This window comes from Olea europaea, chromosome 10, assembly GCF_002742605.1.
Source record: "Olea europaea var. sylvestris chromosome 10, O_europaea_v1, whole genome shotgun sequence".
Taxonomy (NCBI): domain Eukaryota; kingdom Viridiplantae; phylum Streptophyta; class Magnoliopsida; order Lamiales; family Oleaceae; genus Olea; species Olea europaea.
The window spans coordinates 45,616,286-45,639,513 of NC_036246.1; the positions used below are offsets into that span (position 1 = coordinate 45,616,286).

The window sequence follows — 23,228 nt, forward strand, 5'->3', positions numbered from 1 at the left end:
TATATATATATATATATATATATATATATATATATTCAATGAAATCCAGTAATTATTACTTTATATTTTTATTGGGCCCTTAAGGATTCAATTTTTTTTTATTACTTAATGTATTTAGCGAGGTTATTACTTTAGTCCATTGGCCCAAGTCGGGATCAAAAGAAATTATTATATAATCGAGGTTCAACTGTAATCGTTAATTAATAATGGGTAATTCATACATCAATGAAAGCGTACAAGTGAAAATAAACTTTAATTAACTTATAATTATAATTAATTACACTGGGATGCATAAATGAAAGTGAATATTAATTAAATGAGTAAATGATAATTAATAATGGGTAATTCATATACTAATCAAAGCACACGGGTGAGATAAATTATAAATATAATTAATAACAACGAAATGCATAAATGGAAATGAATATTAATTAAATTAGTGAATGTTAATTAATTGGAAATTAATAATAGGTAATTCGTACATTAATGAAAGCATACACGTAAAACAAAACAGTCAAATATATATGTACATTGATGATAACGAAACGGTTAAATAGATTAAATACATGTTGAAAAATGAAAAGTAATGTATTAATAAAATAATTGTATTACAATAGAACTAAAATCGTCCAAAAAATGATTCTAATTTGAAGTGATATTTAATTCTAATTAGTAAAATTGGATATTAGTTAGTATACATGGACGTGAATAATTAAATACATTCTTAAATTTGAAACTCTAATTATCTTATAATTATAATTAATAACTCCAAAATGCATAAATGAAAATGAATATTAATTAGATGAGTGAATGTTAATTAATTGAAAATTAATAATAGGTAATTCGTACATTAATAAAAGCACACAGGTAAAATAAATCACTTAAATATACGTGTACATCGACGATGACAAAACGGTTAAATAGATTAAGTACATGTTGAAAAATAAAAAGTAATGTATTAATAAAATAATTGAATTATAGTAGGACTAAAATCGTCCAAAAATGATTCTAATTTGAAGTGATATTTAATTCCAAGTAGTAAAATTGGATGTTAGTTAGTATACATGAATGTGAATAATTAAATGAATTATTAAATATGAAAGTCTAATTGACTTGTAATTAGAATTAATAACACTGAAATACATAAATAAACATGAATATCAATTAAATGAATGCGTTTGTTAATTAATTGATAATTAATAATGGGCAATTCATACATCAATGAAAATATACAATTGAAAATGAACTTTAATTAACTTATAATTATAATTAATAACATCGAGATGCATAAATGAAAGTGAATATTAATTAAATGAGTAAATGATAATTATTAATGGGAAATTCTTACACTAATCAAAGCACATGGGCGAGATAAATTATAATTATAAAATAATTATAATTAATAACATCGAAATGCATAAATGAAACTGAATATTAATTAAATGGGTGAATTTTAATTAATTGAGAATTAATAATAGGCCATTCGTACATGAATGAAAGCACATAGGTAAAATGAATCGGTCAAATATACACGTACATTGATGATAACGAAATGGTTAAATAGATTAAATACATGTTGAAAAACAAAAAGTAAGTTATTGTTAAAATAATTAAATTATAATAGAAAAATTGTCCAAAAAATGATTATCATTTGATGTGATATTTAATTCCAATTAAGTAAAATTGGACGTTAATAATAATACATGAACGTGAATGATTAAATGCATTCTTGAATCTTAAACGTGAAATTCTAATTAACTTAGAATTAATAACAGTGAAATCAGAAATGCATAAAATGAACATAAATATTAATTAAATGAACATGAATGTTAATTAATTGATAATTAATAATGGGTAATTCATACATTAATGAAAGCACACAGGTGAAATGAGTTCTAATTAACATATAATTATAATTAATAACAAGGAAATACATGAAAATAGCCGATTGACAGGACCATATTTCCATAATGACCTTTAACCATCAAAAAAAGGGTTAAAAATTGAAATATTTAAAAAAAGTTATTATTTCCCAATTTTGCCTTCATTTTTAACCGAAGAAAGAGGGGAAACAAAAAAGGCCAAAAAAGAAAAGAAAAGAAAAGAAAATTTTACACAATCAGCCGTAATAGTGGGATCCGATCGAGAGTTGTCATCCCTACCGTCTATCCAACGTCAACAACCACAAAACACGGTTATTGTCTTCAACAAGATTAGTGTTCCGTGGGATTAAGAGAATGATTTTTCATTTTCCATATCCTATGAAATTTGTGATTTAGATTGTTATTTATAATGTTTATTCTTCATTATTTGGTAGATTATTGATTTAAGATTGATGTTTGGCCAAAAAAGGGGTTAATCTCGTCGGCCAATTTTTTTTTTGTTTAAAATGGATTAACTGTTCGGCCCAGCTCGTTCGGCCTAAATTTATTTTAATTCTTTTCGTTTTATGATAAGGCATGATTTTTTCAATTTTAATTAAATAAAATTTATTTTTAATTTTAACTTTTTCAATTTTAGTTAAAAAAACTTTACAATAAATTTTTTTATTAGCATCGATGTAAAATGAATCTACGTCTTGCATATAATAGTTACAATTCGGTTCGTTTAATTTTATAAAATTATGCTTTATTTTGTTATCTCTTATTCAATGTTTTAATGTTTAATTTTTTACAAAATGAAATACCATCTAAACACAGTGTTGAGACAGATGTCCGGGAAGGCTACTTCGAACGGTAACGTTGACTGCTTCACTACCATATTGGAGTTGCTAGATGATCAGATGCAGATATTCTACGCCAGTCCTTCCTCTGACCCCTATATTAGTTAAGCAAGGTACAGTGCTCTGGGCAGATCATTGATGTACTACTATGTCAGCTGTTTAGGCCAGTTGACGGTGATGCCTTCCACTTCGACCTTGGGAGCAAGGTCGTTACTTTCTCTTTGTTTGAATTTGCCTTGATGAGTAGGCTAAATATTATGAGCGATGAAGCAACTCATAATAATCCTAGGAGAAGTAATAGGCTACACAACGCTTATTTTCAAGAATAGGAGACGATTTTTCTACCGCAACTAATTGGCACAATCATGGTGTGCGACCAAATGTTACACAAACTGAAGTTAGGACTGGTTTACATCTTTAAGAGCGTGGTGCACTGTCATCAAAAGAGGACTGCGAATCGACCTCTTCCATCTGGAGATCGTCGACGATATTAATGCATTTAACAACTATTCATGGGGCCGGAGATGTTTTAAAGACACTGTATACATCTTCGTCAGACCACACTCGAAGCCCAAGTGATCTGTGCGAAAGTACGATATTTATGGATTGCCCTTGGTGGTGTAGATAAATGTTCAACATGATCAAAGTGAAAATTATTTTTTTATACTGAATTTACATATAATAATTGTATGTGTTAATCACAAATGTTTAACAAGCAAGAGGAGACACGTTGTCCTCAGATGCATAATTGGTGAGCATCCCGAGCGGACGATTGTTCATCTAGCAAATAGTTATCATCAACGACCTTTATATCAGTATTATACATTTGTTACTTATATTGTACATAATTTTAAAAATCTCATTACATGATCGCTAACTAGTTAAATGTCAATCTATCAGCTCGAAGTCATAACTAATTTGGCTTCATCGATGGAGGGGGGTAGAGGTTTTGTACGTGAATTAGCCGTTTCGTACACTCAAGATGACCAGATGTCCAATTCCATCATGAATTGAGATCTTGAATATGAATTGAATATAATTTATTGATTACCATTTTATATGAGTTATCAATTATGAATTAAGTTAATAATTTTTAATGTTGTTATTTATGTAGAAGCGCTGTCCAGTTGATCGATGATCACCTTCGTCGAGGGCATCACTACGTCAATGATATTGGAATGCTACGTTGCCATTTCGTAGACCTTAAAGATGAAGTCCCAGTGCTCCGAGGTAATATTGTAGGCGGGCGATGGGGTGCCGAAGAGGAGGTCACCCACAATTGTGGTTAGATGATGCATTATAATCATTTTTGTTATCCGTGAAGTGAGAATGGGTGGCCCTGATAAGGACGGGAGGGGTGGCGGAGGAGGAGATAGCGTCGATAGAGACGGGATAGGTGGCAGTCCTCGAGGTGGAGATGATAGCAAGCCCTGGGACGAAGGAGGTAGCGGTCCACAGAGAGGAAGATGAGAGGATGTGCCAGAGCAGGTGTTGGAAAGAAGTTGAGATTGCCATCATAGTATGCCTTTTTCCCTAATGAAATAACTTTCTTTTTTTATTGGTGTTTCATGTTGTAGTATATCGACCTGCCCGTGAAATTGTTGCGCGATCGACCTTAATGATATCCAAAAATTATTTGACATTCCTGATCGAGTTATATTGAACATCGAGTTCGTAGTGCTGTTACCATTGAATATCAATTGCTCCAACTTATGGGTAATGAGTACATAGTGCCCAAATATTTGCTCGAGCACGTCATAGGGATGTTGTCATTGAGTGTCGGGGAAAAGTTATTGAAAGGTTGTACGCATATGTACATTTCACTGATCTCAAATCATCATTGCATTGTCGTGGAGATCGTCTTCGCTTACTGGACTATATATGTGTACGATCTCGATTATTCATGTTTGACACGGGTCAGCTCTAGCAAAACCTAGAGCTGGTGGCTGTGATCGTTTCTCTGATGGTTAGACGAGCATGGATGACTATGCGGGACATACTAGCCATCGCGTGGACACAACAACGGCGAGACGGTCCATATTGTATGCGTTTATAATTTTTTAACTTTCAAACTTAATTTTTAGCTACACAGTACCGAAGTAACACATTATTGTTCATTTGCAGGGGCAATTGCGAATGTTCACCATGAAATACGTTAAATTTTTTAGTATAACATATAATGTTAATGGAATCAACCAATTATGAATACAAATTTGAAGGAATAAGTTAGCGTATGATTTATATAAATTTAATTGTGATCCGTAAATATTGTATATTGATTTGTTTTTAAATTATGACATAATTGTAAATATTGTACAATGTATGTAAACAGCGTACGTTGATTTTTTTGTAATTATGAAATAATTGTATACATTGTAATATTTATTTAAACTTGTACATTCAAATATTTTTGTAATTATGCAATAATTGTACATATTGCAAAATTGATGTAAAAATTATATATTTAATTACGAAATAATTTTAAATATTGTAAAACAAATGTAAATAATGTTTATTTAACAGTGATATCATTACATGTATTTTAATTATCATTTAGGAAAATCTGATTTGTACAAAATTGACAAGTATACCCTATGACTCTATACCTGTCGCACCTACGCGATCGAGGAAACTCTCCGATAGATGGCATTATAGACATGCGCAGACTACCAGGACTATACGGTTCAACTTTTGGTGGTAACAATGTATTTGTGGGAGAATATGGTCGGGAACTTCCCACTCGACTTTATTTGGTAGAAGAAATATAGTCTCACCATACACCGATCTCCGAGAATCATCCGTATAACAAAGAGAGCATAATGTTCCCACTGTAAAGCCTCGATACATAGCCATCGCAACTACATGTTTACATGAAAAACTCTTCAACTGAAGTCGACTGCAAGTGCGTGTGTTATCAATCAAGTCCATCATATATGTCGTGTTGCATGCACATTTTCACGGAGAAGTGCAACTCATCCAATAGTTCCACATTCAACTTTCTCGCAACATCTACTGCCTTAAAGAGTTTATCCTCTTGAGCCGGGGTTAGCACGCTCGTGCAACTCTATAATTCTGCATGTCAATCGTGAAACCACTGCTGTAACTTGTTACGAATGTTTTCAATCATTGCGAGAATTGACAACTCTCGATCATTTTTTAACAATGTATTGATAGAATCTGCATTTCGATATCATTATGTTGTATCGACGTCCTGAAAAATGTGATCACTCCCAATGTTTAATCCCCGTTTTTTGTTAGATAATCCCATGTCGGGAATGAATTACTTCTTATTTCGATCATGAACTTATTACATTCATCAACACTGTAAGTTTCTGCCACTCTCCTGAACAATGAAACGATATCTTTGTCTCGATTCCTAGTCTTCAGATTGCCTTATATATGGTACTTGCAAAACTCATGATGTACATCAGAAAAAATTTCAACGATGCCATTTATTATAAATGGTCCTCAATCAATTATAGGGATGTCAAAAAGGTCGAGCCGCTTGACTCGTCGAAATAGGGCTCGTGGGCAGCTCGGGCTCATAAAATCACGAGCCCGAGTGCAAGCCGAGCGGGAAGACGAGCCCACGAGCCGCTCGGCTCGTGGCTCGTTATTTATAGTGACCAAAACGGTCACTTTTTAAAAAAACGTTTTGATCACTGAAATTTATTTTTAAAATTTTTTTCCCTTCTACTATAAATACCCTTTAACTCCCCTTTTTTTCATATCAATTACTCAATCACTACTTCAACTCTCTCAAGTCTCAACTCTCTTTTATTATATTAATTATCGAGTTTTTATTCTCTTATACTGTAAAATATACAATATCGATTCAATTTTTACAGTTTATTAGTTACAATTTCAATTCATTTAATTCTCAATTCTCACAATCTCACTATATTTATATTTTTTTAGTTATTATATTTGAATTTCATCATAAACAATCAAACAAATGGACCAACGCTAATTTGTTGAGAGTTTATTCGATATGGAATGTGGGCCACATCAAGACGAATCGCCTCGGACATCGCAAAGTCAATTTTCAAATGAATTTGTCGGTCTAAATGACGTACCCATACCTGAAGATGTTCACATACACGGTCAGGGATGCTACAATCCAATTGATTTGGATGATAATGCGAGGGGAAAGCGAAAGGGCAAAAAACAAGCAAAATGTTGGGATTACTTTAAGTTGATTTCAACGGAAAAAGTCGTCATTGGCCTTGCAGAATCTAAAACAGTATGTAAATACTGCCAATAAAGATTGACATGACAAAAAGGAATTGGTACCACCCATCTCAACCGCCACTACAAAGCATGTGCAGCCAGACATGGACTTTTTCCAACTGCTCAAACACAATTGCAATTTGGTAGTCCAGGCGCCGATTCTATGACTTCACCCCTATCCACATGGGTGTATTCGGAAGAGAATACTCGAACGGGAATGGTGAAATTTGTTGTCACCACTAAGTTGCCTTTGGCTATTGCAAACAACCAACGCTTCGTCTTGTTCGTGAAAGAATATCTGCAATCAAGGTACGTTGAGGTAAGTCGAAACACTCTTCATGTCGATACAATATAATATTTTAATAACTCAAAACAACAATTAATTATAGATTGCAACATATTGGGATGTTATATTTTTAACTTCTGATATATGGGAAGGGGTTAATAAAAGAGTATATATAGTTGTAACAGTACACTATATAGACCCATTTTGATACATGCATAAGAAAATTATTGCTTTTTGAATTATTGAATTTCCTCACAATGCTAATAATATATATAATAATATTATCGATATTGTTAGAGAATATAATGGCGAGACTGAAATTCGGTCTTTTACTTTTGATAATGCTAGTGTTAATAAGGTAGTCGTCGATAAATTGTGTAGGACACTTCAATTTGATTTTGGTGGGTATTTGTTTCTTATTCGTTGTGTGTGTCATATCTTGAATTAAATTATGCAAGATGGCTTAAAATATATATGATGAACTTTAAAAGATTAAGAATGCATTAGTATATGTTACGATCTCTCCTAGTAGAAAACAAGCATTTGAAGATTTTTGTGCCGAACTAGGGGTGACGACTACTAAAATATTTGTTAGCGACGTAGGCCATAGATGAAACTCTACTTACTTGCTATTAAAGTCATGTGAATGTTTCAAAAATTTAATAACTGACTTTTATAACAATAGACGCGTTAGAAGTGATGACGATGGTATGTTAAATGAATCCGATCGAGTTTTAGCTTTGAAAGTTAAACGATTTTTGACATCTTTTTATGAGATTACAAAGATTTTATCCGACATTTATTATCCACAAGCTGTATGGTGCTCGAACGCCTTTATATAATTGCAAGAACATTTCATAAATATAAAAATGATCCTACTTTTAGTGAAATTATAATTGCTATGGAATTAAAGTTTAGAAAATATTGGAAAGAATTGCCTATGTTATTTTCTTTAGCATGCGCAACGGATCTTCGATATAATATTTCGGGAACTAAATACGTAATTGATCAAATTAATAAAGTTTTAATACTTGATACACCTATCACCTATAAGAATTTAGAGCAAACATTATGTGGAATGCATGATTTATATGCAGAAAGAATGAATGCGAATGTTAGTCGAGTATACTCTGCACCTACTCTTTCGGCTGAAATTGAAGAAGATGATGCCGAAATAATGAATTTATTTCAAAGAATTAATATATTTAGACATGATGCAATTGTAATGTGTTCATCTAGTGTCATGTCGTCTATATTTGCATCTCATCAAACATCGATCGAAACTCAAAATACGATGCCTGTCGAATTAATTGATTACTTTAATCATAATATGCCAACAGACAGAACAATTAAAAAAATTTCAGAAAAAATAATTGAATTCTAACGAAAGTATGAAAGACGTTGACCAATTGTTTCTGCAATTGCGAAATATCTGCTGACACCTACAGTTAGCACTGTTGCTTCGAAGTTTGCTTTTAGTGTAGGTGAAAGGGTTTTGATCGATGTCAGGAGCCGACTGAAAGAAGATATTTTGAAAGCGTTAATGTGCGTTAAAGATTGACAGGACGCTCATTTTCGACTACAAGATAAATACGCTGAAATTGCATGTCGTCAGGTAAATGATATTTGATTTAATTATATTAATCAAAATTTTCTTATTTTTTAATCGTTAATTTAATTTTCTTTAAAAAATTGTACGTGTTACAACAAGTTGTTCGTATACAATTTTTAACTCCGCCTACTTAAAATTGATGTAGCTAGTCCCAAACCCGGATAAAAGGGGAGGGTTTACATTTTATCTACTTTAAAAAGAAATCAAAAAAATATATTTTTTGTAAATGTGTTTCAAAAAACAATTCGTTTTCATTATATAAATATTTTGTACTTTATTAAAAATATTACAATATGATATAAATAAAAATAAAAAAGTGTCTTCATTAAATTATTTATATTTTTTTAACACTTTTTATTTTTTTAAAAAGTGTTTTCATTACATTATTTGTGTTTTTCTCTATTTAAAAAAAAAAGGAGCTCATGAGCTCGGACGAGCCACGAGCTCGTGGGCCTAGCTGAGCTCGCCCAAAATCAACGAGCCACGAGCTCGGCTCGCGTTAACTCGTGAGGTTAAAGGCCGAGCCGGCTCGGCCCATTGCCACCATTAGTGAATTACAAACGCAAAATCCTTGACTTCTTCGATCACTTCCCTCAACTTTGTAAAGAGCCAACGTTCGACAGATTATTCTTATTGTTGACCACGCCGAATGGAAAACGATAAATTTGGATGTTGACATGTAGTAATAACCAACTTGCCTTAGTATCTAGTTTTAAGAGTTGTACCATCGATTAAAATTAAGCGTTGCATTGCATTTCGAAATCTCCGAATACATTGAATAAGGGTTATGAAAAAAACTTAAAGGAATTCTCGCTCTCCATCTCAATAAAAAATGTCGAGTCAGGATTAGTTGTTCCCATGTTATGGCAATACATGATCAATTTAGCGTAGTTCTCCTTGGCCAAGCCCATTAAATCCTTCAACGTGCATTCTTTGGCCTTCCAAGCCTTATGGTAGTTCATAATCATTCCATATACTTGACGGACGTCGTTAATGATGTCTGAAGATCTATAGGTTATCCGTGGGATCCTAATACTTATGCATTATCCGTCGATCAATAAACCATGCTCAAACTTGCATGTGATCATTTTGACGAATTCCCACTTCGTAATTATGTTCCCATGTATACTTGCAAATTATAAATAACTCATTCGTGTCTAACTTAGTCGCTTGTAAGCGTCAACGACAACTTTCGTCAAAACAAACAATCTTCAACAACGACTTGTTTGATTTTTTTAACTTGAACCCAAAGTTGTATTTTTAATGTCATTCGGTGCATAGCTTCCTGTAATTTTTTTTCAAACAGTTATTCGACGTGTAAATCATCGTCCTCGAAAACCATACGTGAAAAATTAGAGAACGATCTACTCGATCTAGTCCCTGAGCTCCTATCCCGCTCATATCTTTGACGAGATAAGGGAATCAAATCCTCATTTGTAAATTCATTTTCATTTTCATTGTTATGAACCATCGATCGAATTCTGTGCGTAACAGCGAGATCATTATGAGGAGTAACTGTCTCAGGAATACCACACCATCCTCATGAGTTATTTTCACTATGTCCCAAAAATTATTGGCATTGTCATTTGCTCCATCCGAATATTCCTGTTCACCTTCGCTGACATCATTCATCACTAAAGTCACGCAGCGAGGAGTCATGTGTATTTTGTTAAATTCAAATAGATAATTAACTTCAGGATCAGAAGTAATATTCGTAGGTGGAATGAAAATGGATGAATGCTCGTTGAATAGAAATATCAATTCCATATCATACTGAGAGGAATCGACATTCAACTCGTTTTGTAAGTCATGGTACATTTCTTGCATACGATGTACTCTTTGTGTGCCAATATAACGAAAACGAAATTAAACATATATAAATACACTTACCGATTCGAAGTGATTACTATAAAAAAAAATATTTCTTTCTTCATCGTTCGATAAATTTCTAAGATTATGAAGTTGAAGTTGAAGAAGATGGAAGGTGAGATATTTTTATTTGTATTGGAATAAACAGATTAAAAATTTAGTCGATTTTGAAATTTTTAGTGGGACCTTTTTTGTTTTCACTTGTTAACTAAAAATGGTAGTATTGTCTTTTAAACAAAACAATATTTTCTAATTGTATAATATACTTAAAGACATCTTTGTCTTTTACCATCCAAAAAGCTATTGTGAAAATATGATATAATTCAAAAGTCAATGTGAAAAATAAGGGGTTTGACGAGGTCAATTTTAAAAGTACCCCATTAATAACACAAAAATGCATAAAAGAAAATGAATATTAATTAAATGAGTGAATGTTAATTAATCAAGAATTAATAATAGGTAATTCGTATATTAGTGAAAGCACATAGGTGAAATGAATCTATCAAATGTACATGTATATTGATAGTAACTAAATAGTTAAATAAATTAAAGGAAAAATTGTAGCAATGGTCCCTAACCTTTTCATTTTTTGCAGATTTTACCTTAACTTTCATTTTGTGCCAGCTGATATTCCTAACCTGTCATAAATATGTACCTGAGATCCATCTAGACGGAAACTGTCCAAAACACCATCCAAAAGTACCCTCCAAAAATATATCAACATCTAATAAAACTGTTGCAGTAGCAAATAGTTCAAGAAATTTTTTTGATCAACTGACGGTGTTTTGAACGGTTTCCATTCAAATAGATCTCAGGTGCATATTTACGAAAGGTTAGGGACCTTCGCTGACACAAAAAAAAGGTTATGGTAAAGTCTGCAAAAACGAAAAGGTTAGAGACTGCTGTTGTAATTTTCCCTAAATTAAATGCATATTGAAAAACGAAAAGTAATGTATTATTAAAATAATTAAATTATAGTAGGGCTAAAATTGTCCAAAAAATAATTTTCATTTAATGTGATATTTAATTGTACTGAAATAAAATCTGAATATTAATTAGTATACATAGACGTAAATAATGAAATGCATTCTTAAATCTGAAACGTGAAAATTCTAATTAACTTAGGAGCCTGTTTGGGAGTAATTTTGAGAATCGATTTTTTGACCGTTAGGAGAAAAGTGGGGTCCACCTGTGAGAGAAAAAGTCAAATATGACAGTCGGAATAGTAAAATAACGGTAAAAAAATCAATTTTTTAGGCCAAACAATCATTCCCAAACAGGCTGTAGAATTAGTAACACTGAAATGCATAAAATGAACATGACTATTAATAAATGAACTTGAATATTAACCCTTGAGCCACATTATTTTCTTAAGAATGTATTTTTGAATAGTCATTGATGGAAAATATGTGGCTAAAAAATATGAATTTTTTTGAATAATATTATTTTATTGAAAATGTGTGGTTAAAATGATGTCAAATCACGGTTCAAGATTTTTTTTTTTTTTAAAGAGTGTGGTTCAAAAAGGACCTTAATTAATTGATAATTAATAACACTACAATAAATGAATATTAATTAAATGAGCGAACATTAATTAATTAAGAATTAATAATAGATAATTCATACATTAATGAAAGCACACAAATAAATCTATCAAATGTACATGTACATTAATAGTAATTAAATTGTTAAATAAATTAAATGGATATTGAAAAATGAAAAGTAAGATATTTTAAAATAATTAAATTATAGTAGCGAGAATCGTATAGTAGTTAGAACGTTCAAAAAAGATTTTTACTTAATGTGATATTTAATATATTATAGATATTTTATTAGAATAAAATCTATCAAAATTGAAATAGTTTTTAGAAATAAAAAATTCAACAGGGGAATAACGAAAGTTAACGACCAGGAACGACAGCTTACCTGTTCGGGCCCACTTCCTATACTGTCTTTATTATTCAATTTCGTCGAATTTCAAGCATTGTCGCACGTCTCGTGTCAACGGCTCTATGACTTCTCTTTAATGTGGAATGCGATTTTAGTTTTACATTGAAACAACGCATCATTCTTCAACTATGACAGAAACACTTGAAATTTGATTGATCTCTGTGTGTATGTATAGGTACTGAAGATTTTCTTCTCCATTATGAATCAGAAAAAATTCTTGAAAATATCACTTCCTCAGAACCCATTAGTCTTAACAGCTATTTTTTTCCCCTTGTTTTTCCATTAGTTAAAATGCCATCTACCCCAAAACTCTTTCAGCCGAAAATGCCATCTCCCCCAAAACTTTTCCATGCGCGTCAACCTTCCTACAGCCGCAGATTAACAGTCCTGATCCTCTGTTTCCTCATCGGCATCTCTGGTTTTATCTTCGGGTTTATTGCGATTTCGCGACAGGGTTTGGGGTATAGATGTAAATACGCTAAGCCCAACTCGGTATCTGTGACTTGGGATAGGCTTGCCAGTAGTATTGACAGTGGTAACGGGGGCCAAAACAGGCATAAAGTGATGGGTTTTGTTGGTATTCAAACCGGGTTCGGATCCGCCGGCCGACGGCGATCGTTGCGCAAGTCTTGGTTTCCGTCTGATCATCAAGGATTTCAACGGTAATCAGATAATGTGTTCCCCATTTTTGGCTGTACAGTTCGACTTCTTATATCTATTTGCGTGCGTCCACAAATAGATAGAACGAAAGAAAGATTGCTGACTGTAATGTGATGCTTTATTGGGATGGTCTGACGAACATTTTTTCCCTCTTTTTTGGTGGCATATCTAGGATTGTTTTCCTAGTTGCTTGGAAGGTTTGACTAACTTTTTTAGTACAATAATGTTTCTGTACTGATGACAATCTTAATTTGTCTTACTATATGAATCAGGAATGGTTGTTTTCAATTGGACAGGAAATGTAGATTAAGAGATTCTAGTTCTCTTTGCTTTCCAAGATTACTGTACAACTCTGTTGTGTACCTTTCTTGAATTAAGCTAGGAAATATGGGGGAATATAGACAATTAAGTAGCAGTAATTGTCAAATTCAAAGTGCTGATGTCTTCGTGGGATTAGATTCGGGGTTGAGTGATTAGAATTAAGGAGCTTTTATGGGTTGTTCTCGTAGAAGAAATGTCTGCTGTGGTATAGAGCATCAAACTACTCTATAATTCATTTTCAGAAATAAAATTCTTTAATATCCCTTTTTTTCCAAGTTCATATGAAACTCTTAGCTGTAGTATAAAGATTTTTTAGGAGAAAAATATGGCTTTATAACTGATTTACGTCGGAATCTGCTTGAAAACACTTTGCCACAGCATTGATATGTCTTTCATTTTTTTTTATTTTCATTAATTGCACTTCTGTTAATTTTTATTTTTTTCTTGAAATGGGATGGCAGGTTGGAAGAATCCACGGGTTTGGCTTTTAGATTTGTAATTGGCAGAACAGCTGATAAATCAAAGATGTCAAACCTTAGGAAGGAGATAGCAGAATATGATGATTTCTTGCTATTAGATATTGAAGAGGAGTACAGCAAACTTCCATACAAAACGTTAGTGCTTTACTTATGATTCCTTGATTTTAAGCACCTGTTGTTTGTGTTTATAACTTCCTTGGTTTCTTTTACAGTTTAGCTTACTTCAAAGCTGCCTATGCACTTTTTGATTCAGATTTCTATGTAAAAGCTGATGATGATATATATTTACGACCAGGTGTGTAGTTGTGGGAAGTTTATTTTGACTTATATTTGCACCTACTTCAGTTTCACTTGCTTAAATTTTGACTTGCTCCTAAACTATGATGCACGGACACTTCTACTGCCGTGACATGTCATGTATAGTCGGTCACTGACTCTCCAATGCATCTACTATATGTAATTTCCTTCTCGGCAGTGTAATATATAGTTTAACTTGAAGTTTTTTTGTATGATAAATAGCTACTTATCCGAGATCAACGCTTTTCCGAACAAAAATCAAAATTAAGAAAATAATTGATTTTCTTAGAAGTAAACAATATAAACACAAAGATAGAATATACAAATCTACAATTTTAAATAATTTAACATATTCCAACGTATGTTTTCTGCATTTTTTAAAAATCACGTGTCAACACGTCCTTGTCGAATTTTCGTATTTGCGCAATAATAGCTTTTATTTTTTATTTTTACATGTTTTGACCGAATTTCTTCTGTCAGATCGCCTTTCCTTGCTTTTGGCTAAAGATCGACATCACTCACAAACTTATCTTGGATGCATGAAAAAAGGTCCAGTTTTCACTGACCCCAAGTTGAAATGGTTAGTACTATAATATTTTTCCGCGTGCTGATTTTTTTCTGCTGTTAATTTGTACTTCGTCTTTTAATCTTGCTTACAGAAGATTTGAAAATTGCTCCATTTTTTATCGGTTCTCTTAGTAATTATCATTTTAAGTTGTCGACTGAGTGTAGCTTGGTATTATGAACAAAGGCACAACAAATGTAGTTAGTTAATTTGCGGAAGGATGAAGCAAGATCTGGGCCCCGTTTGAGCCACATTAACGTAAGAATGAGAATGAAAATTATAGTCGTTACGAGTCCTACACAAGAAATAGAAAGTCAAATATGATGACTTGGTGTGATGGATAACGATCATATTTTTCATTTTAATGGGCAAATAATGGGAAACAAACAAGAGCTTAGTCTGCTCATATTTATGTCAGCTTACATTGCACTTACACGACCATTGAAAGCCATTATGGATGGATAGGTTAACTGTTTGTAAATTTAGTTATTCAATGTTAATCTACAACATGTTGTCGTTGGACTTCAACCTTAGTAGTTGAGCTGTTAGTACATAAAACCTGTGGCAAAATTTGAAAATTATCTTATATCACACATTTGTGTGCTTCATTAAAGGGCCTTACTGTTTACTTAATTTATGAAAGAAGTCTAAATATCGGATGCTCATTGTTTTTGTCACGTGGTCTTGTGCTATGTGCCATTTAAGTGATGAAGCCTTTTCTCTTCCAAGTTTAATCTTGTCGCAACGAGTTACGAATATTTCACATTATAGAAATTTTCTCCTTTGGTTTCTTCCAAACTCACTTTTGGGCTCAAGGTAATTGATGATGTTGGGACCAAAAGGCTAAATGGATTATGAGGTTGATGGAAAGTTCCCCAAAATGATATCTTCCACTTAAGTTATCTCTCTCTTCCTCGTACCCCCAGTGGACACAAACTATATAAGTAAAAACTATAAAATAGAACATTATGAAATACTCATTTATGGAATCCATGCAATTCCAAAATGATAACTGCTGCAGGAATGTGCGTTTATGCACCCTTCCGCATGCACAGATGAAAATCGAAACATTGAAAACAAATAAATGTATAGTTTAAGTGCAGACAAGAAAGGAAAGTAATATTACCCATATGATTTATTGTTTTTGCTGTCATTACATATGGTGATCTTATCATTTTTATTTGTACAGGTATGAACCACTGTCACATTTGCTTGGAAAGGAGTACTTTCTTCATGCTTATGGTCCGATTTATGCTCTCTCAGCTGATGTAGTTGCAAGCTTGGCTTCTTTAAGAAACAACAGGCAGGTTTTCTTTCCATTCTGTCAGTGTGTCTTTGCTATAGGTGTACTTTAAGTTATTTATTTTCATTTTTTTTTTCGTAGTAGAATTTGGGAGTTTGGTAGGAGTGAGATTTTGCTGGCAAAAGAAAGGTTTCTCGAAAATAGTCATTAGACATCAATATTTCTTCTGAGGTCTGGTGACAGTGATTTAAACCTGCCATTTGCCTTTTTAAACGATTCAATTATTGGAACTTGGAATGCAGTATTCCACAAACTTATACTGCTGAATATTTTCTTGTTCCTTTCAGAGACCCATGGTTTTCTTTTCCTTTTTGGACTTGCCCAAGGTAGTTGCTAGTCTCCTCACCTGTTGTGGTATAAATGGTACAAGATGCTAGACTCGACTGTTAACCTAAGCTCTCATGTTGAGGCAGTCGATCATCTGTTTTGCTTGAGCTTAGAGGAGCTAGACCTTTTGAATGAAAAGCCAGATGATACTTGGAGGTGTCATGCAATAATGGTTTGATTGGTACACTTGAATTGAACTTGAGAGCAGAGGAATGGTATTTATGGCAAACCATCATAAATTTGGAATATACCTGTTAGAATAAAAAGTTGAGCAATGGGACCAACAGTTACTGGGCCAGAGCCATAAGATGTAGAATCATGACAATGGGAATGGAGGAACATACAAGTGTCTGGAACGACCCATTGAACGAACTACTTTCTTAATAAGACTCTTTTAGGTTCTCTCCTAACATGCAAAGTGTATCATGGGTGTGTAGGCATGAAAACTCTAGAACAACAACATATCTTCTTATTAATCAAGTTATTTAGGAGGGGTGGATTGATGCAGTGTCACTTATGCTAACAGCTATCTTTGTCTTAGAATTGGAATAACTAGATTTAATTACTTCAAATAAGCCAAAAGTGCCATTTCTTTTAACTTAGCACGTGATCTCATAAGGATTTTTCTACATAATCTGTGCCTGCTCATACACAGGCACACACTGAGAAAGAGTTACTATATGATTCCTGTTGTTTCTGACTTGAACTTATCAGAGATTCTTATATTTTATTGTCCTTTTTATTGGTGTTGTTTGGCAAGCGTGTATATCCTAGGGTGCATCTGTTGTTGTGAATCTGCTTGATGCGAGTTATTCTCCTTTCCCAGTTTGCAAGTTGCACCGCGTATGCTTTCTCATATTTTGATTAGGTTGGAGACAGATGCCACATTTGGCAGTTCCTGGATCATCCTTTCGAAAATTGAGATGATCATCCCACATGCTTTGGCGTCTATTCTTTCCTAACGTGGAAGTGCAACCCAATACTCGAGCCTTATTTTGAGGCAGGCCCCAAAACCATTCTTGGGATGAAGATCTATTAGTTATCAATAACATTAGTGCCAATTATTATTTTGGTCCATTTTGCTCACATCAGGCATTGGCTTCAAACTTGCGAATGAATTTAAGTGTCAGGCCAATTGCTAAATTTTAAGACACGGAGATTTTGTTACAGTGTTTTGGCTTTAAATTCAGGAGAGGGGATGCAAAAGTATTATGTGGAGGGAACATTTTTTTAGTAAAATTAGAACTGTTGGTTACAGTTTGGAACGTGTCTCGCATGTTGAAGTATGGTGTCATGGAAACATGTTGCATCATGTCATGCTAAATACCTAAAATGATATTTCTTTTGGAAAACATGATCCTTTCTTGTAACTCGAGCGTCATTCACCCGTTCTTATTCCTACTATAATTAAAATGCACTTATATATTATCTTAGTTTTGCTTTAGATAAACCTTAGACTTCAAAGTGCTTGATGTAGGACAATCCTATTTCAAAAGAGAGAGAAAAAAGACATCATATTCTATTTAAGAAAGAAGAAGAAAAAGAGATAAAATCAAGGATTTTCCTACATCAGTTCTCCCTTAAAGTTCTAAATAAAATATTCCATCCTCTTAGTATCATGACCTAAAACTTATGTTGTCAACAAATAAAACATGCCAAGTGACACTCATATAAATATGCCTTGTAGTCTCATCCATGACCAAAGCAATAAGATGAGGATTTATGGTGGAATGTGATGTACACTTTTAGTAGGAAATATCTACTACCAGCCCAACTAAATTCCATAACCGTGAAAGCTCCATCGAACACCTGCTTAAAAATAGTTATATTTCTTATAGAAATTTCTATCTTCTCTGGCATCTAGTGTGGCATTCCCTGGTGGGCACCTATATATTTTTATAATATATAATATCTCCTTTATTTTATAAGTAGGCACTAAACTTATCTCCATGTTCATCATATCCTCCTTTTTTCTCTTGGCTGAGATATTACGCAAATAGCCTTCTCCCCATCCCTTTGTTTGATGTAACTTCCCATTTGGCTTCCACCCTGGACCCTCAAATCACACACTCCTGTTTCACCAACTTGTACTTAAACTCTAACTATTTCATTTTGGTAAGTTTTTTATGGTAAGTTGACGACACATTATGTGTGTATTTGAACCACATTATTTTTGAAGAATGTATTTTGGAATAGTAGATTGATGTAGAATGTGTGATTAAAAAAAAAAAAGGAAAGTTTTGAGTTTGCGTGTAATATTATTTTATTGAAGAATGTGTGCTTAAAATGATGTCAAATCACTGTTTAAGAATATATATATATATATATTTTTTTTTTTTTAATTAATTAATTAATTAATTTATTCTCCAAATAATACTGCTCAAACAGGGCCTATATTAAAATGATCATTCGTGATTTATCTTCTAATAATCTTTGTAATAAAATAATTGATAAACCAAGCTAAGAGTTGAACATGGTCCGTCTTCATGGATTCTGTGGCTGCCAGCTTGTGTCTTAGCTCTGATGGATCGAGTCTTTGCTATCTACGCAGTCCAGCCTATGCTGTTATGATGAACAGGCATTTTGATGGGCCAAATGGCCAATAATTGATGCTTCCTTGCCACTGAAACTGTTGACTGAGATTCATGCTAATCGCTTCTCTAAACCCCTTCTCTGAGCAAAATTTTGGGCCAGGGCTGTTAGGCAGTCTCACTGCTTTATTTTCCAAGCTTCTTGAAGCTAGAGCAAGCGCATTTAAAAATTTGAATTGGAATTATGTGTTTCAATTTCTTCATTTATTTTGAAATGAATTGTTAATTATCAAGAATTAGAAAAATGATATCTTACAAGTTAATTGGTGGATGTGATGCTATGGCTTCATAGCACATGTTCTTTTACTTTTAAATAATACATACTTTAGGCTGAATTCCATGTGGTTAAATGTCTAGTTTAGTGACATTTTAAGGGTTTTTTTCCTCTGAAAATTAGGAATCATCAGTGTAGTTATTTTGCTTCCCCACTGGTGATCTAATCACTATTTTCTCATTATCTCTGCTGAAAGTAATGATGGAAATGGTTCGGTAACTAGTTAATTATGGAATGAAACAATTACTTGTGAATTATTCTATGTTCATGTAATATTTTTATAATGTCACCGTCTTCTACTCTCAAAGTGTCTTCTTGGACTTTATGAGACATTCCTCTTTAAACCCTAGATCCTTTCAGTTTTCATGGCTTTAAGCCTCTGATCTATATGCTCCATTTTGTTGGATGTACAGTTTCCGCATGTTCAGCAATGAGGACGTGACCATTGGTTCGTGGATGCTTGCAATGAATGTCAATCACGAGGACAATAGGCAACTATGTCAGCCAGACTGTACACCCACATCTATTGCTGTGTGGGATATTCCCAAATGTTCAGGTATATCTCTTCTAGTGATCCTAGAATCTAACGGAGGTTGTTGATATTGGGTATAAAGCTTGATATTCCAAAGAAAGAACTGGTAATTGATCTGTGAATCAAAATCTTTGAACATCTTGCTCTTCAATATATCCCAATTTTATCAGAGTTTGTGATTTTTTTTTTTATTGACCTATCGCTGATTTAAAATAGACGAACAGATCACAGAAAAGAAGAAAGAAATCACATTTTTTTTTTTTTTACCTATCACTGATTTCAAATAGATAATAAATCTTAAAAAGAAGAAAGAAATCCCATTTTTTTTTCATGAGATGTAATGAGCCTTTTTATTCATATTATATTAAGAAAAACTTGATCTAATGCAAAACCAAAATATTCGGCTAATGCTAAGAGCAGAATATTTATATGGCAAGGAAATAAATTAAATACTTAATAAATATTGTAACTTGGCCACTCTTCTATAGGATCTCAGGGTCTGGATAATAATCGTGGTAATGTTGATGTTTTCCAGGACTCTGCAACCCTGAGAAGAAGATGTTGGAGCTTCATGCTAAAGATATTTGTTCGAAAAGCTCAACTCTACCTTCTGATGACAGTGATTAGCACTCTTGGCTGCCTCCTTCCAGACTCCAAAACGTTCAACAGATAAGTTTCGTAAGATAGATTTCACCAGTAGTCAGAAATTGCCCCCAGCAGTATATATTACACAGTTCCCTTTCTTCATTGTACTCTTATTTTTTTCATCTACAATTTTCCTGGGTGAAAATTGGCAGTATTCAATTTGAATCTCAGAACAAAAATTTGGGCTGGAAATTAGAATTTTGACTTCAGAGAAAATGATAGGAGTTAATGGAATTATTAGTTCTTGCTGTGGAAGTCGATTCTCATTCTTTATAAAAAACTGCATTCTTTGATAGTCTTGACGCAGGTGCAATAAACATCTCGATACTCGTAAGATTTTGTCTACCTAGAATCAAGCTGTTTAAGTTTTGTGCTTATATTTTTTGGTAGTATCAACTTTCAAAGATTTCCTCCTTTTGTGCCTTCAGACAAATGCATTATTCAAGTGCAAGTCCCTTGGTTTTCTGCTTGCTTCAAAAGTGTTGTGCATCTTGAAAAGTTCGCCTCATCATTTTTTAGTGCTTGTTTTTGCTAGTTGATAGTAAATGCATGTTTGATGCATAGTATCAGGTAAGACTGAACACTATAATAAATAAAATTTTAACTTTATTTTGTAATAAAAACGTGTGCACGCTTAAGATGAGGGATTGCATGATTAGAACTTGAGTGGCTCATAAGATTAGGGATTGCATAAATACAGGTTGGCAAATCCCATGAACTCAGGTTTGATTGGGATTTTTCTATAAAAGCTCAATTCATTTTGAGAAAGGTGAAGTTGAAGTCAAGTTTTTGCTTAAAGGCTACTTTATTTTCAAGTGATTGGCTGGCTTATGATTTACACAATGAATGCTAATCAAGTTATAGTCTATTAAAGCTGGTTTGTTGGTGAGCTGCAAAATATTCTTCGTTTCTTCTTTGTATTCTGGGTAGGTGGGTGAGTGGAGTAGGTGCGACCCAAAAAAAATAAAGGAAAAAGAAAAAGAAGCAATAAAAATATGATCGTGTAATTAGAACCCTATTGAGCATACATAGGTTTTTTTACGTTTGAACCTTTTTCTTTACTTATAATTAGTGTGAAATTGTCAAATGACTGAAATATATATTATGGTATTTTATGCAATAAAGCAATGAAGCACGTTGTCTTTAAATTTTGATGAAACTATGCTTTGAAAGTATTGAAAAAAATAATTTTATGAAGTTGCCTAGTATTAAATAAAAAGGTTTTGAATTATTGGAAATATATATGCAATATGTAATGATAATAAATGTTTAAAAAATTTAATAAATATAAAATATTTATGGGAATTGATGAAAATTTAAGGAACCTAATATCTCATAGTCATACATTCATTAAAAGTGATCCATCAAAATCTCAAACTAAATATTATTTTATGCCACAAATAACCAACCTCACCTTTGTAGGATTTTTCTTTTTTGTAGATTCTTTGAATGAATTTTTATAGAAATTTTGTCAATTTAGACTTTTAGCTCTACGTGACAATCCATATCAATTTATTAATGTTGTCTTTATTTCCATACGCCATATATTTGTTACGTCTCAATCTCTATAGATGAATCTTTTCTGATAGATTGATTTGGTTCGTGATTATCGATCGACGACCAATTATGATAGACATCTTTGATGTCACTAATTAAATTCTACTCAAACTTGCCATTTTCTCCTTAAATGAAAATGATTTTGCTTTTATGTTTTTGGCTTTTCGAAAATAATAATTACTTCTCTGCATTCAAACTTGGTGCACCCATGTCCCTACTAAATATTTGGACATCCTAATTTGAATGCATGTCTCTTCCATTATACATTGATCTAAGCACAATTAAATATGATATAGTTTGTCAGCTATTTATTCTTTATATTCAAATTTAAGGTAAGAGACGTATTAATAAGTGTATAAATAGTACATTGTTGACCGTCTATTCGTATCAAATGCTTCTTTAGCGTGTTTGGTAAAATGAATTATGTCATACTCAGTGTTAATTAAAAATAAAAATAAGTTAAAATTTCGTACATAATACGGATTTAATAATATGTATGTCTTTCGTACTCGGTGTTAATTAAAAATAAAAATAATTTAAAATTTTGTACGTAACTGTGATAGCAGGGACGGATACATAGACTCGCTTACTTGATTGGCTCAAACCTTACGTTGGCATTCTAGCGCACGCATGCGTGTAGGAAGGCCGACGACTACATAAGCTAAAAGACTACGACTACAGGACAAGCCAGAAGCGACTGGCTTCTATTCTCGTTGGGATTAAATGCATGTTGAACCTGCACTTGGAATACTCGTGTAAATGGGATTTGTGAAAACAAATAAATAATTACTCGAAATTACTAACTATGGTGACAATATAATGGACATTGATTTGATATGATACAAATTCCTAGTATCATGTTCTATATTTAATATCTTTTATATATGTACCATCAAAATAGGGACTAATTACTTGATAACTGGACAAATGACATGAAAAGGTTGACCGATCGAGCTCAAAAAAAAAAAAAAAAAAAAAAAAAAAAAAAAAAAAAAAAAAAAAAAACTT

General features: G+C 32.7%; 1 protein-coding gene across 1 annotated transcript; it reads left to right on the top strand.

Annotated features, from left to right (window-relative positions):
* Positions 1–12,735: 12,735 nt before the first annotated feature.
* Positions 12,736–20,965, top strand: LOC111402548 (probable beta-1,3-galactosyltransferase 14). The gene is made up of 7 exons (XM_023030932.1): positions 12,736–13,331; positions 14,112–14,264; positions 14,342–14,424; positions 14,907–15,006; positions 16,181–16,294; positions 19,900–20,042; positions 20,554–20,965. The coding sequence occupies exons 1-7, from the start codon at positions 12,961–12,963 to the stop codon at positions 20,643–20,645; spliced, it is 1,056 nt and encodes a 351-aa protein (XP_022886700.1). The 5' UTR covers positions 12,736–12,960; the 3' UTR covers positions 20,646–20,965.
* The last annotated feature ends 2,263 nt before the right edge of the window (positions 20,966–23,228 follow it).

What these genes read in the sequence shown, in the direction of transcription:
- LOC111402548 (XM_023030932.1), top strand. Translation starts at nt 12,961, where the DNA reads ATGCCATCTACCCCAAAACTCTTTCAGCCGAAAATGCCATCTCCCCCA. An exon ending in AGCAAACTTCCATACAAAAC is followed by an intron (nt 14,265 to 14,341) that starts GTTAGTGCTTTA and finishes TTTCTTTTACAG; the next exon opens with TTTAGCTTACTTCAAAGCTG. An exon ending in TGATATATATTTACGACCAG is followed by an intron (nt 14,425 to 14,906) that starts GTGTGTAGTTGT and finishes TTCTTCTGTCAG; the next exon opens with ATCGCCTTTCCTTGCTTTTG.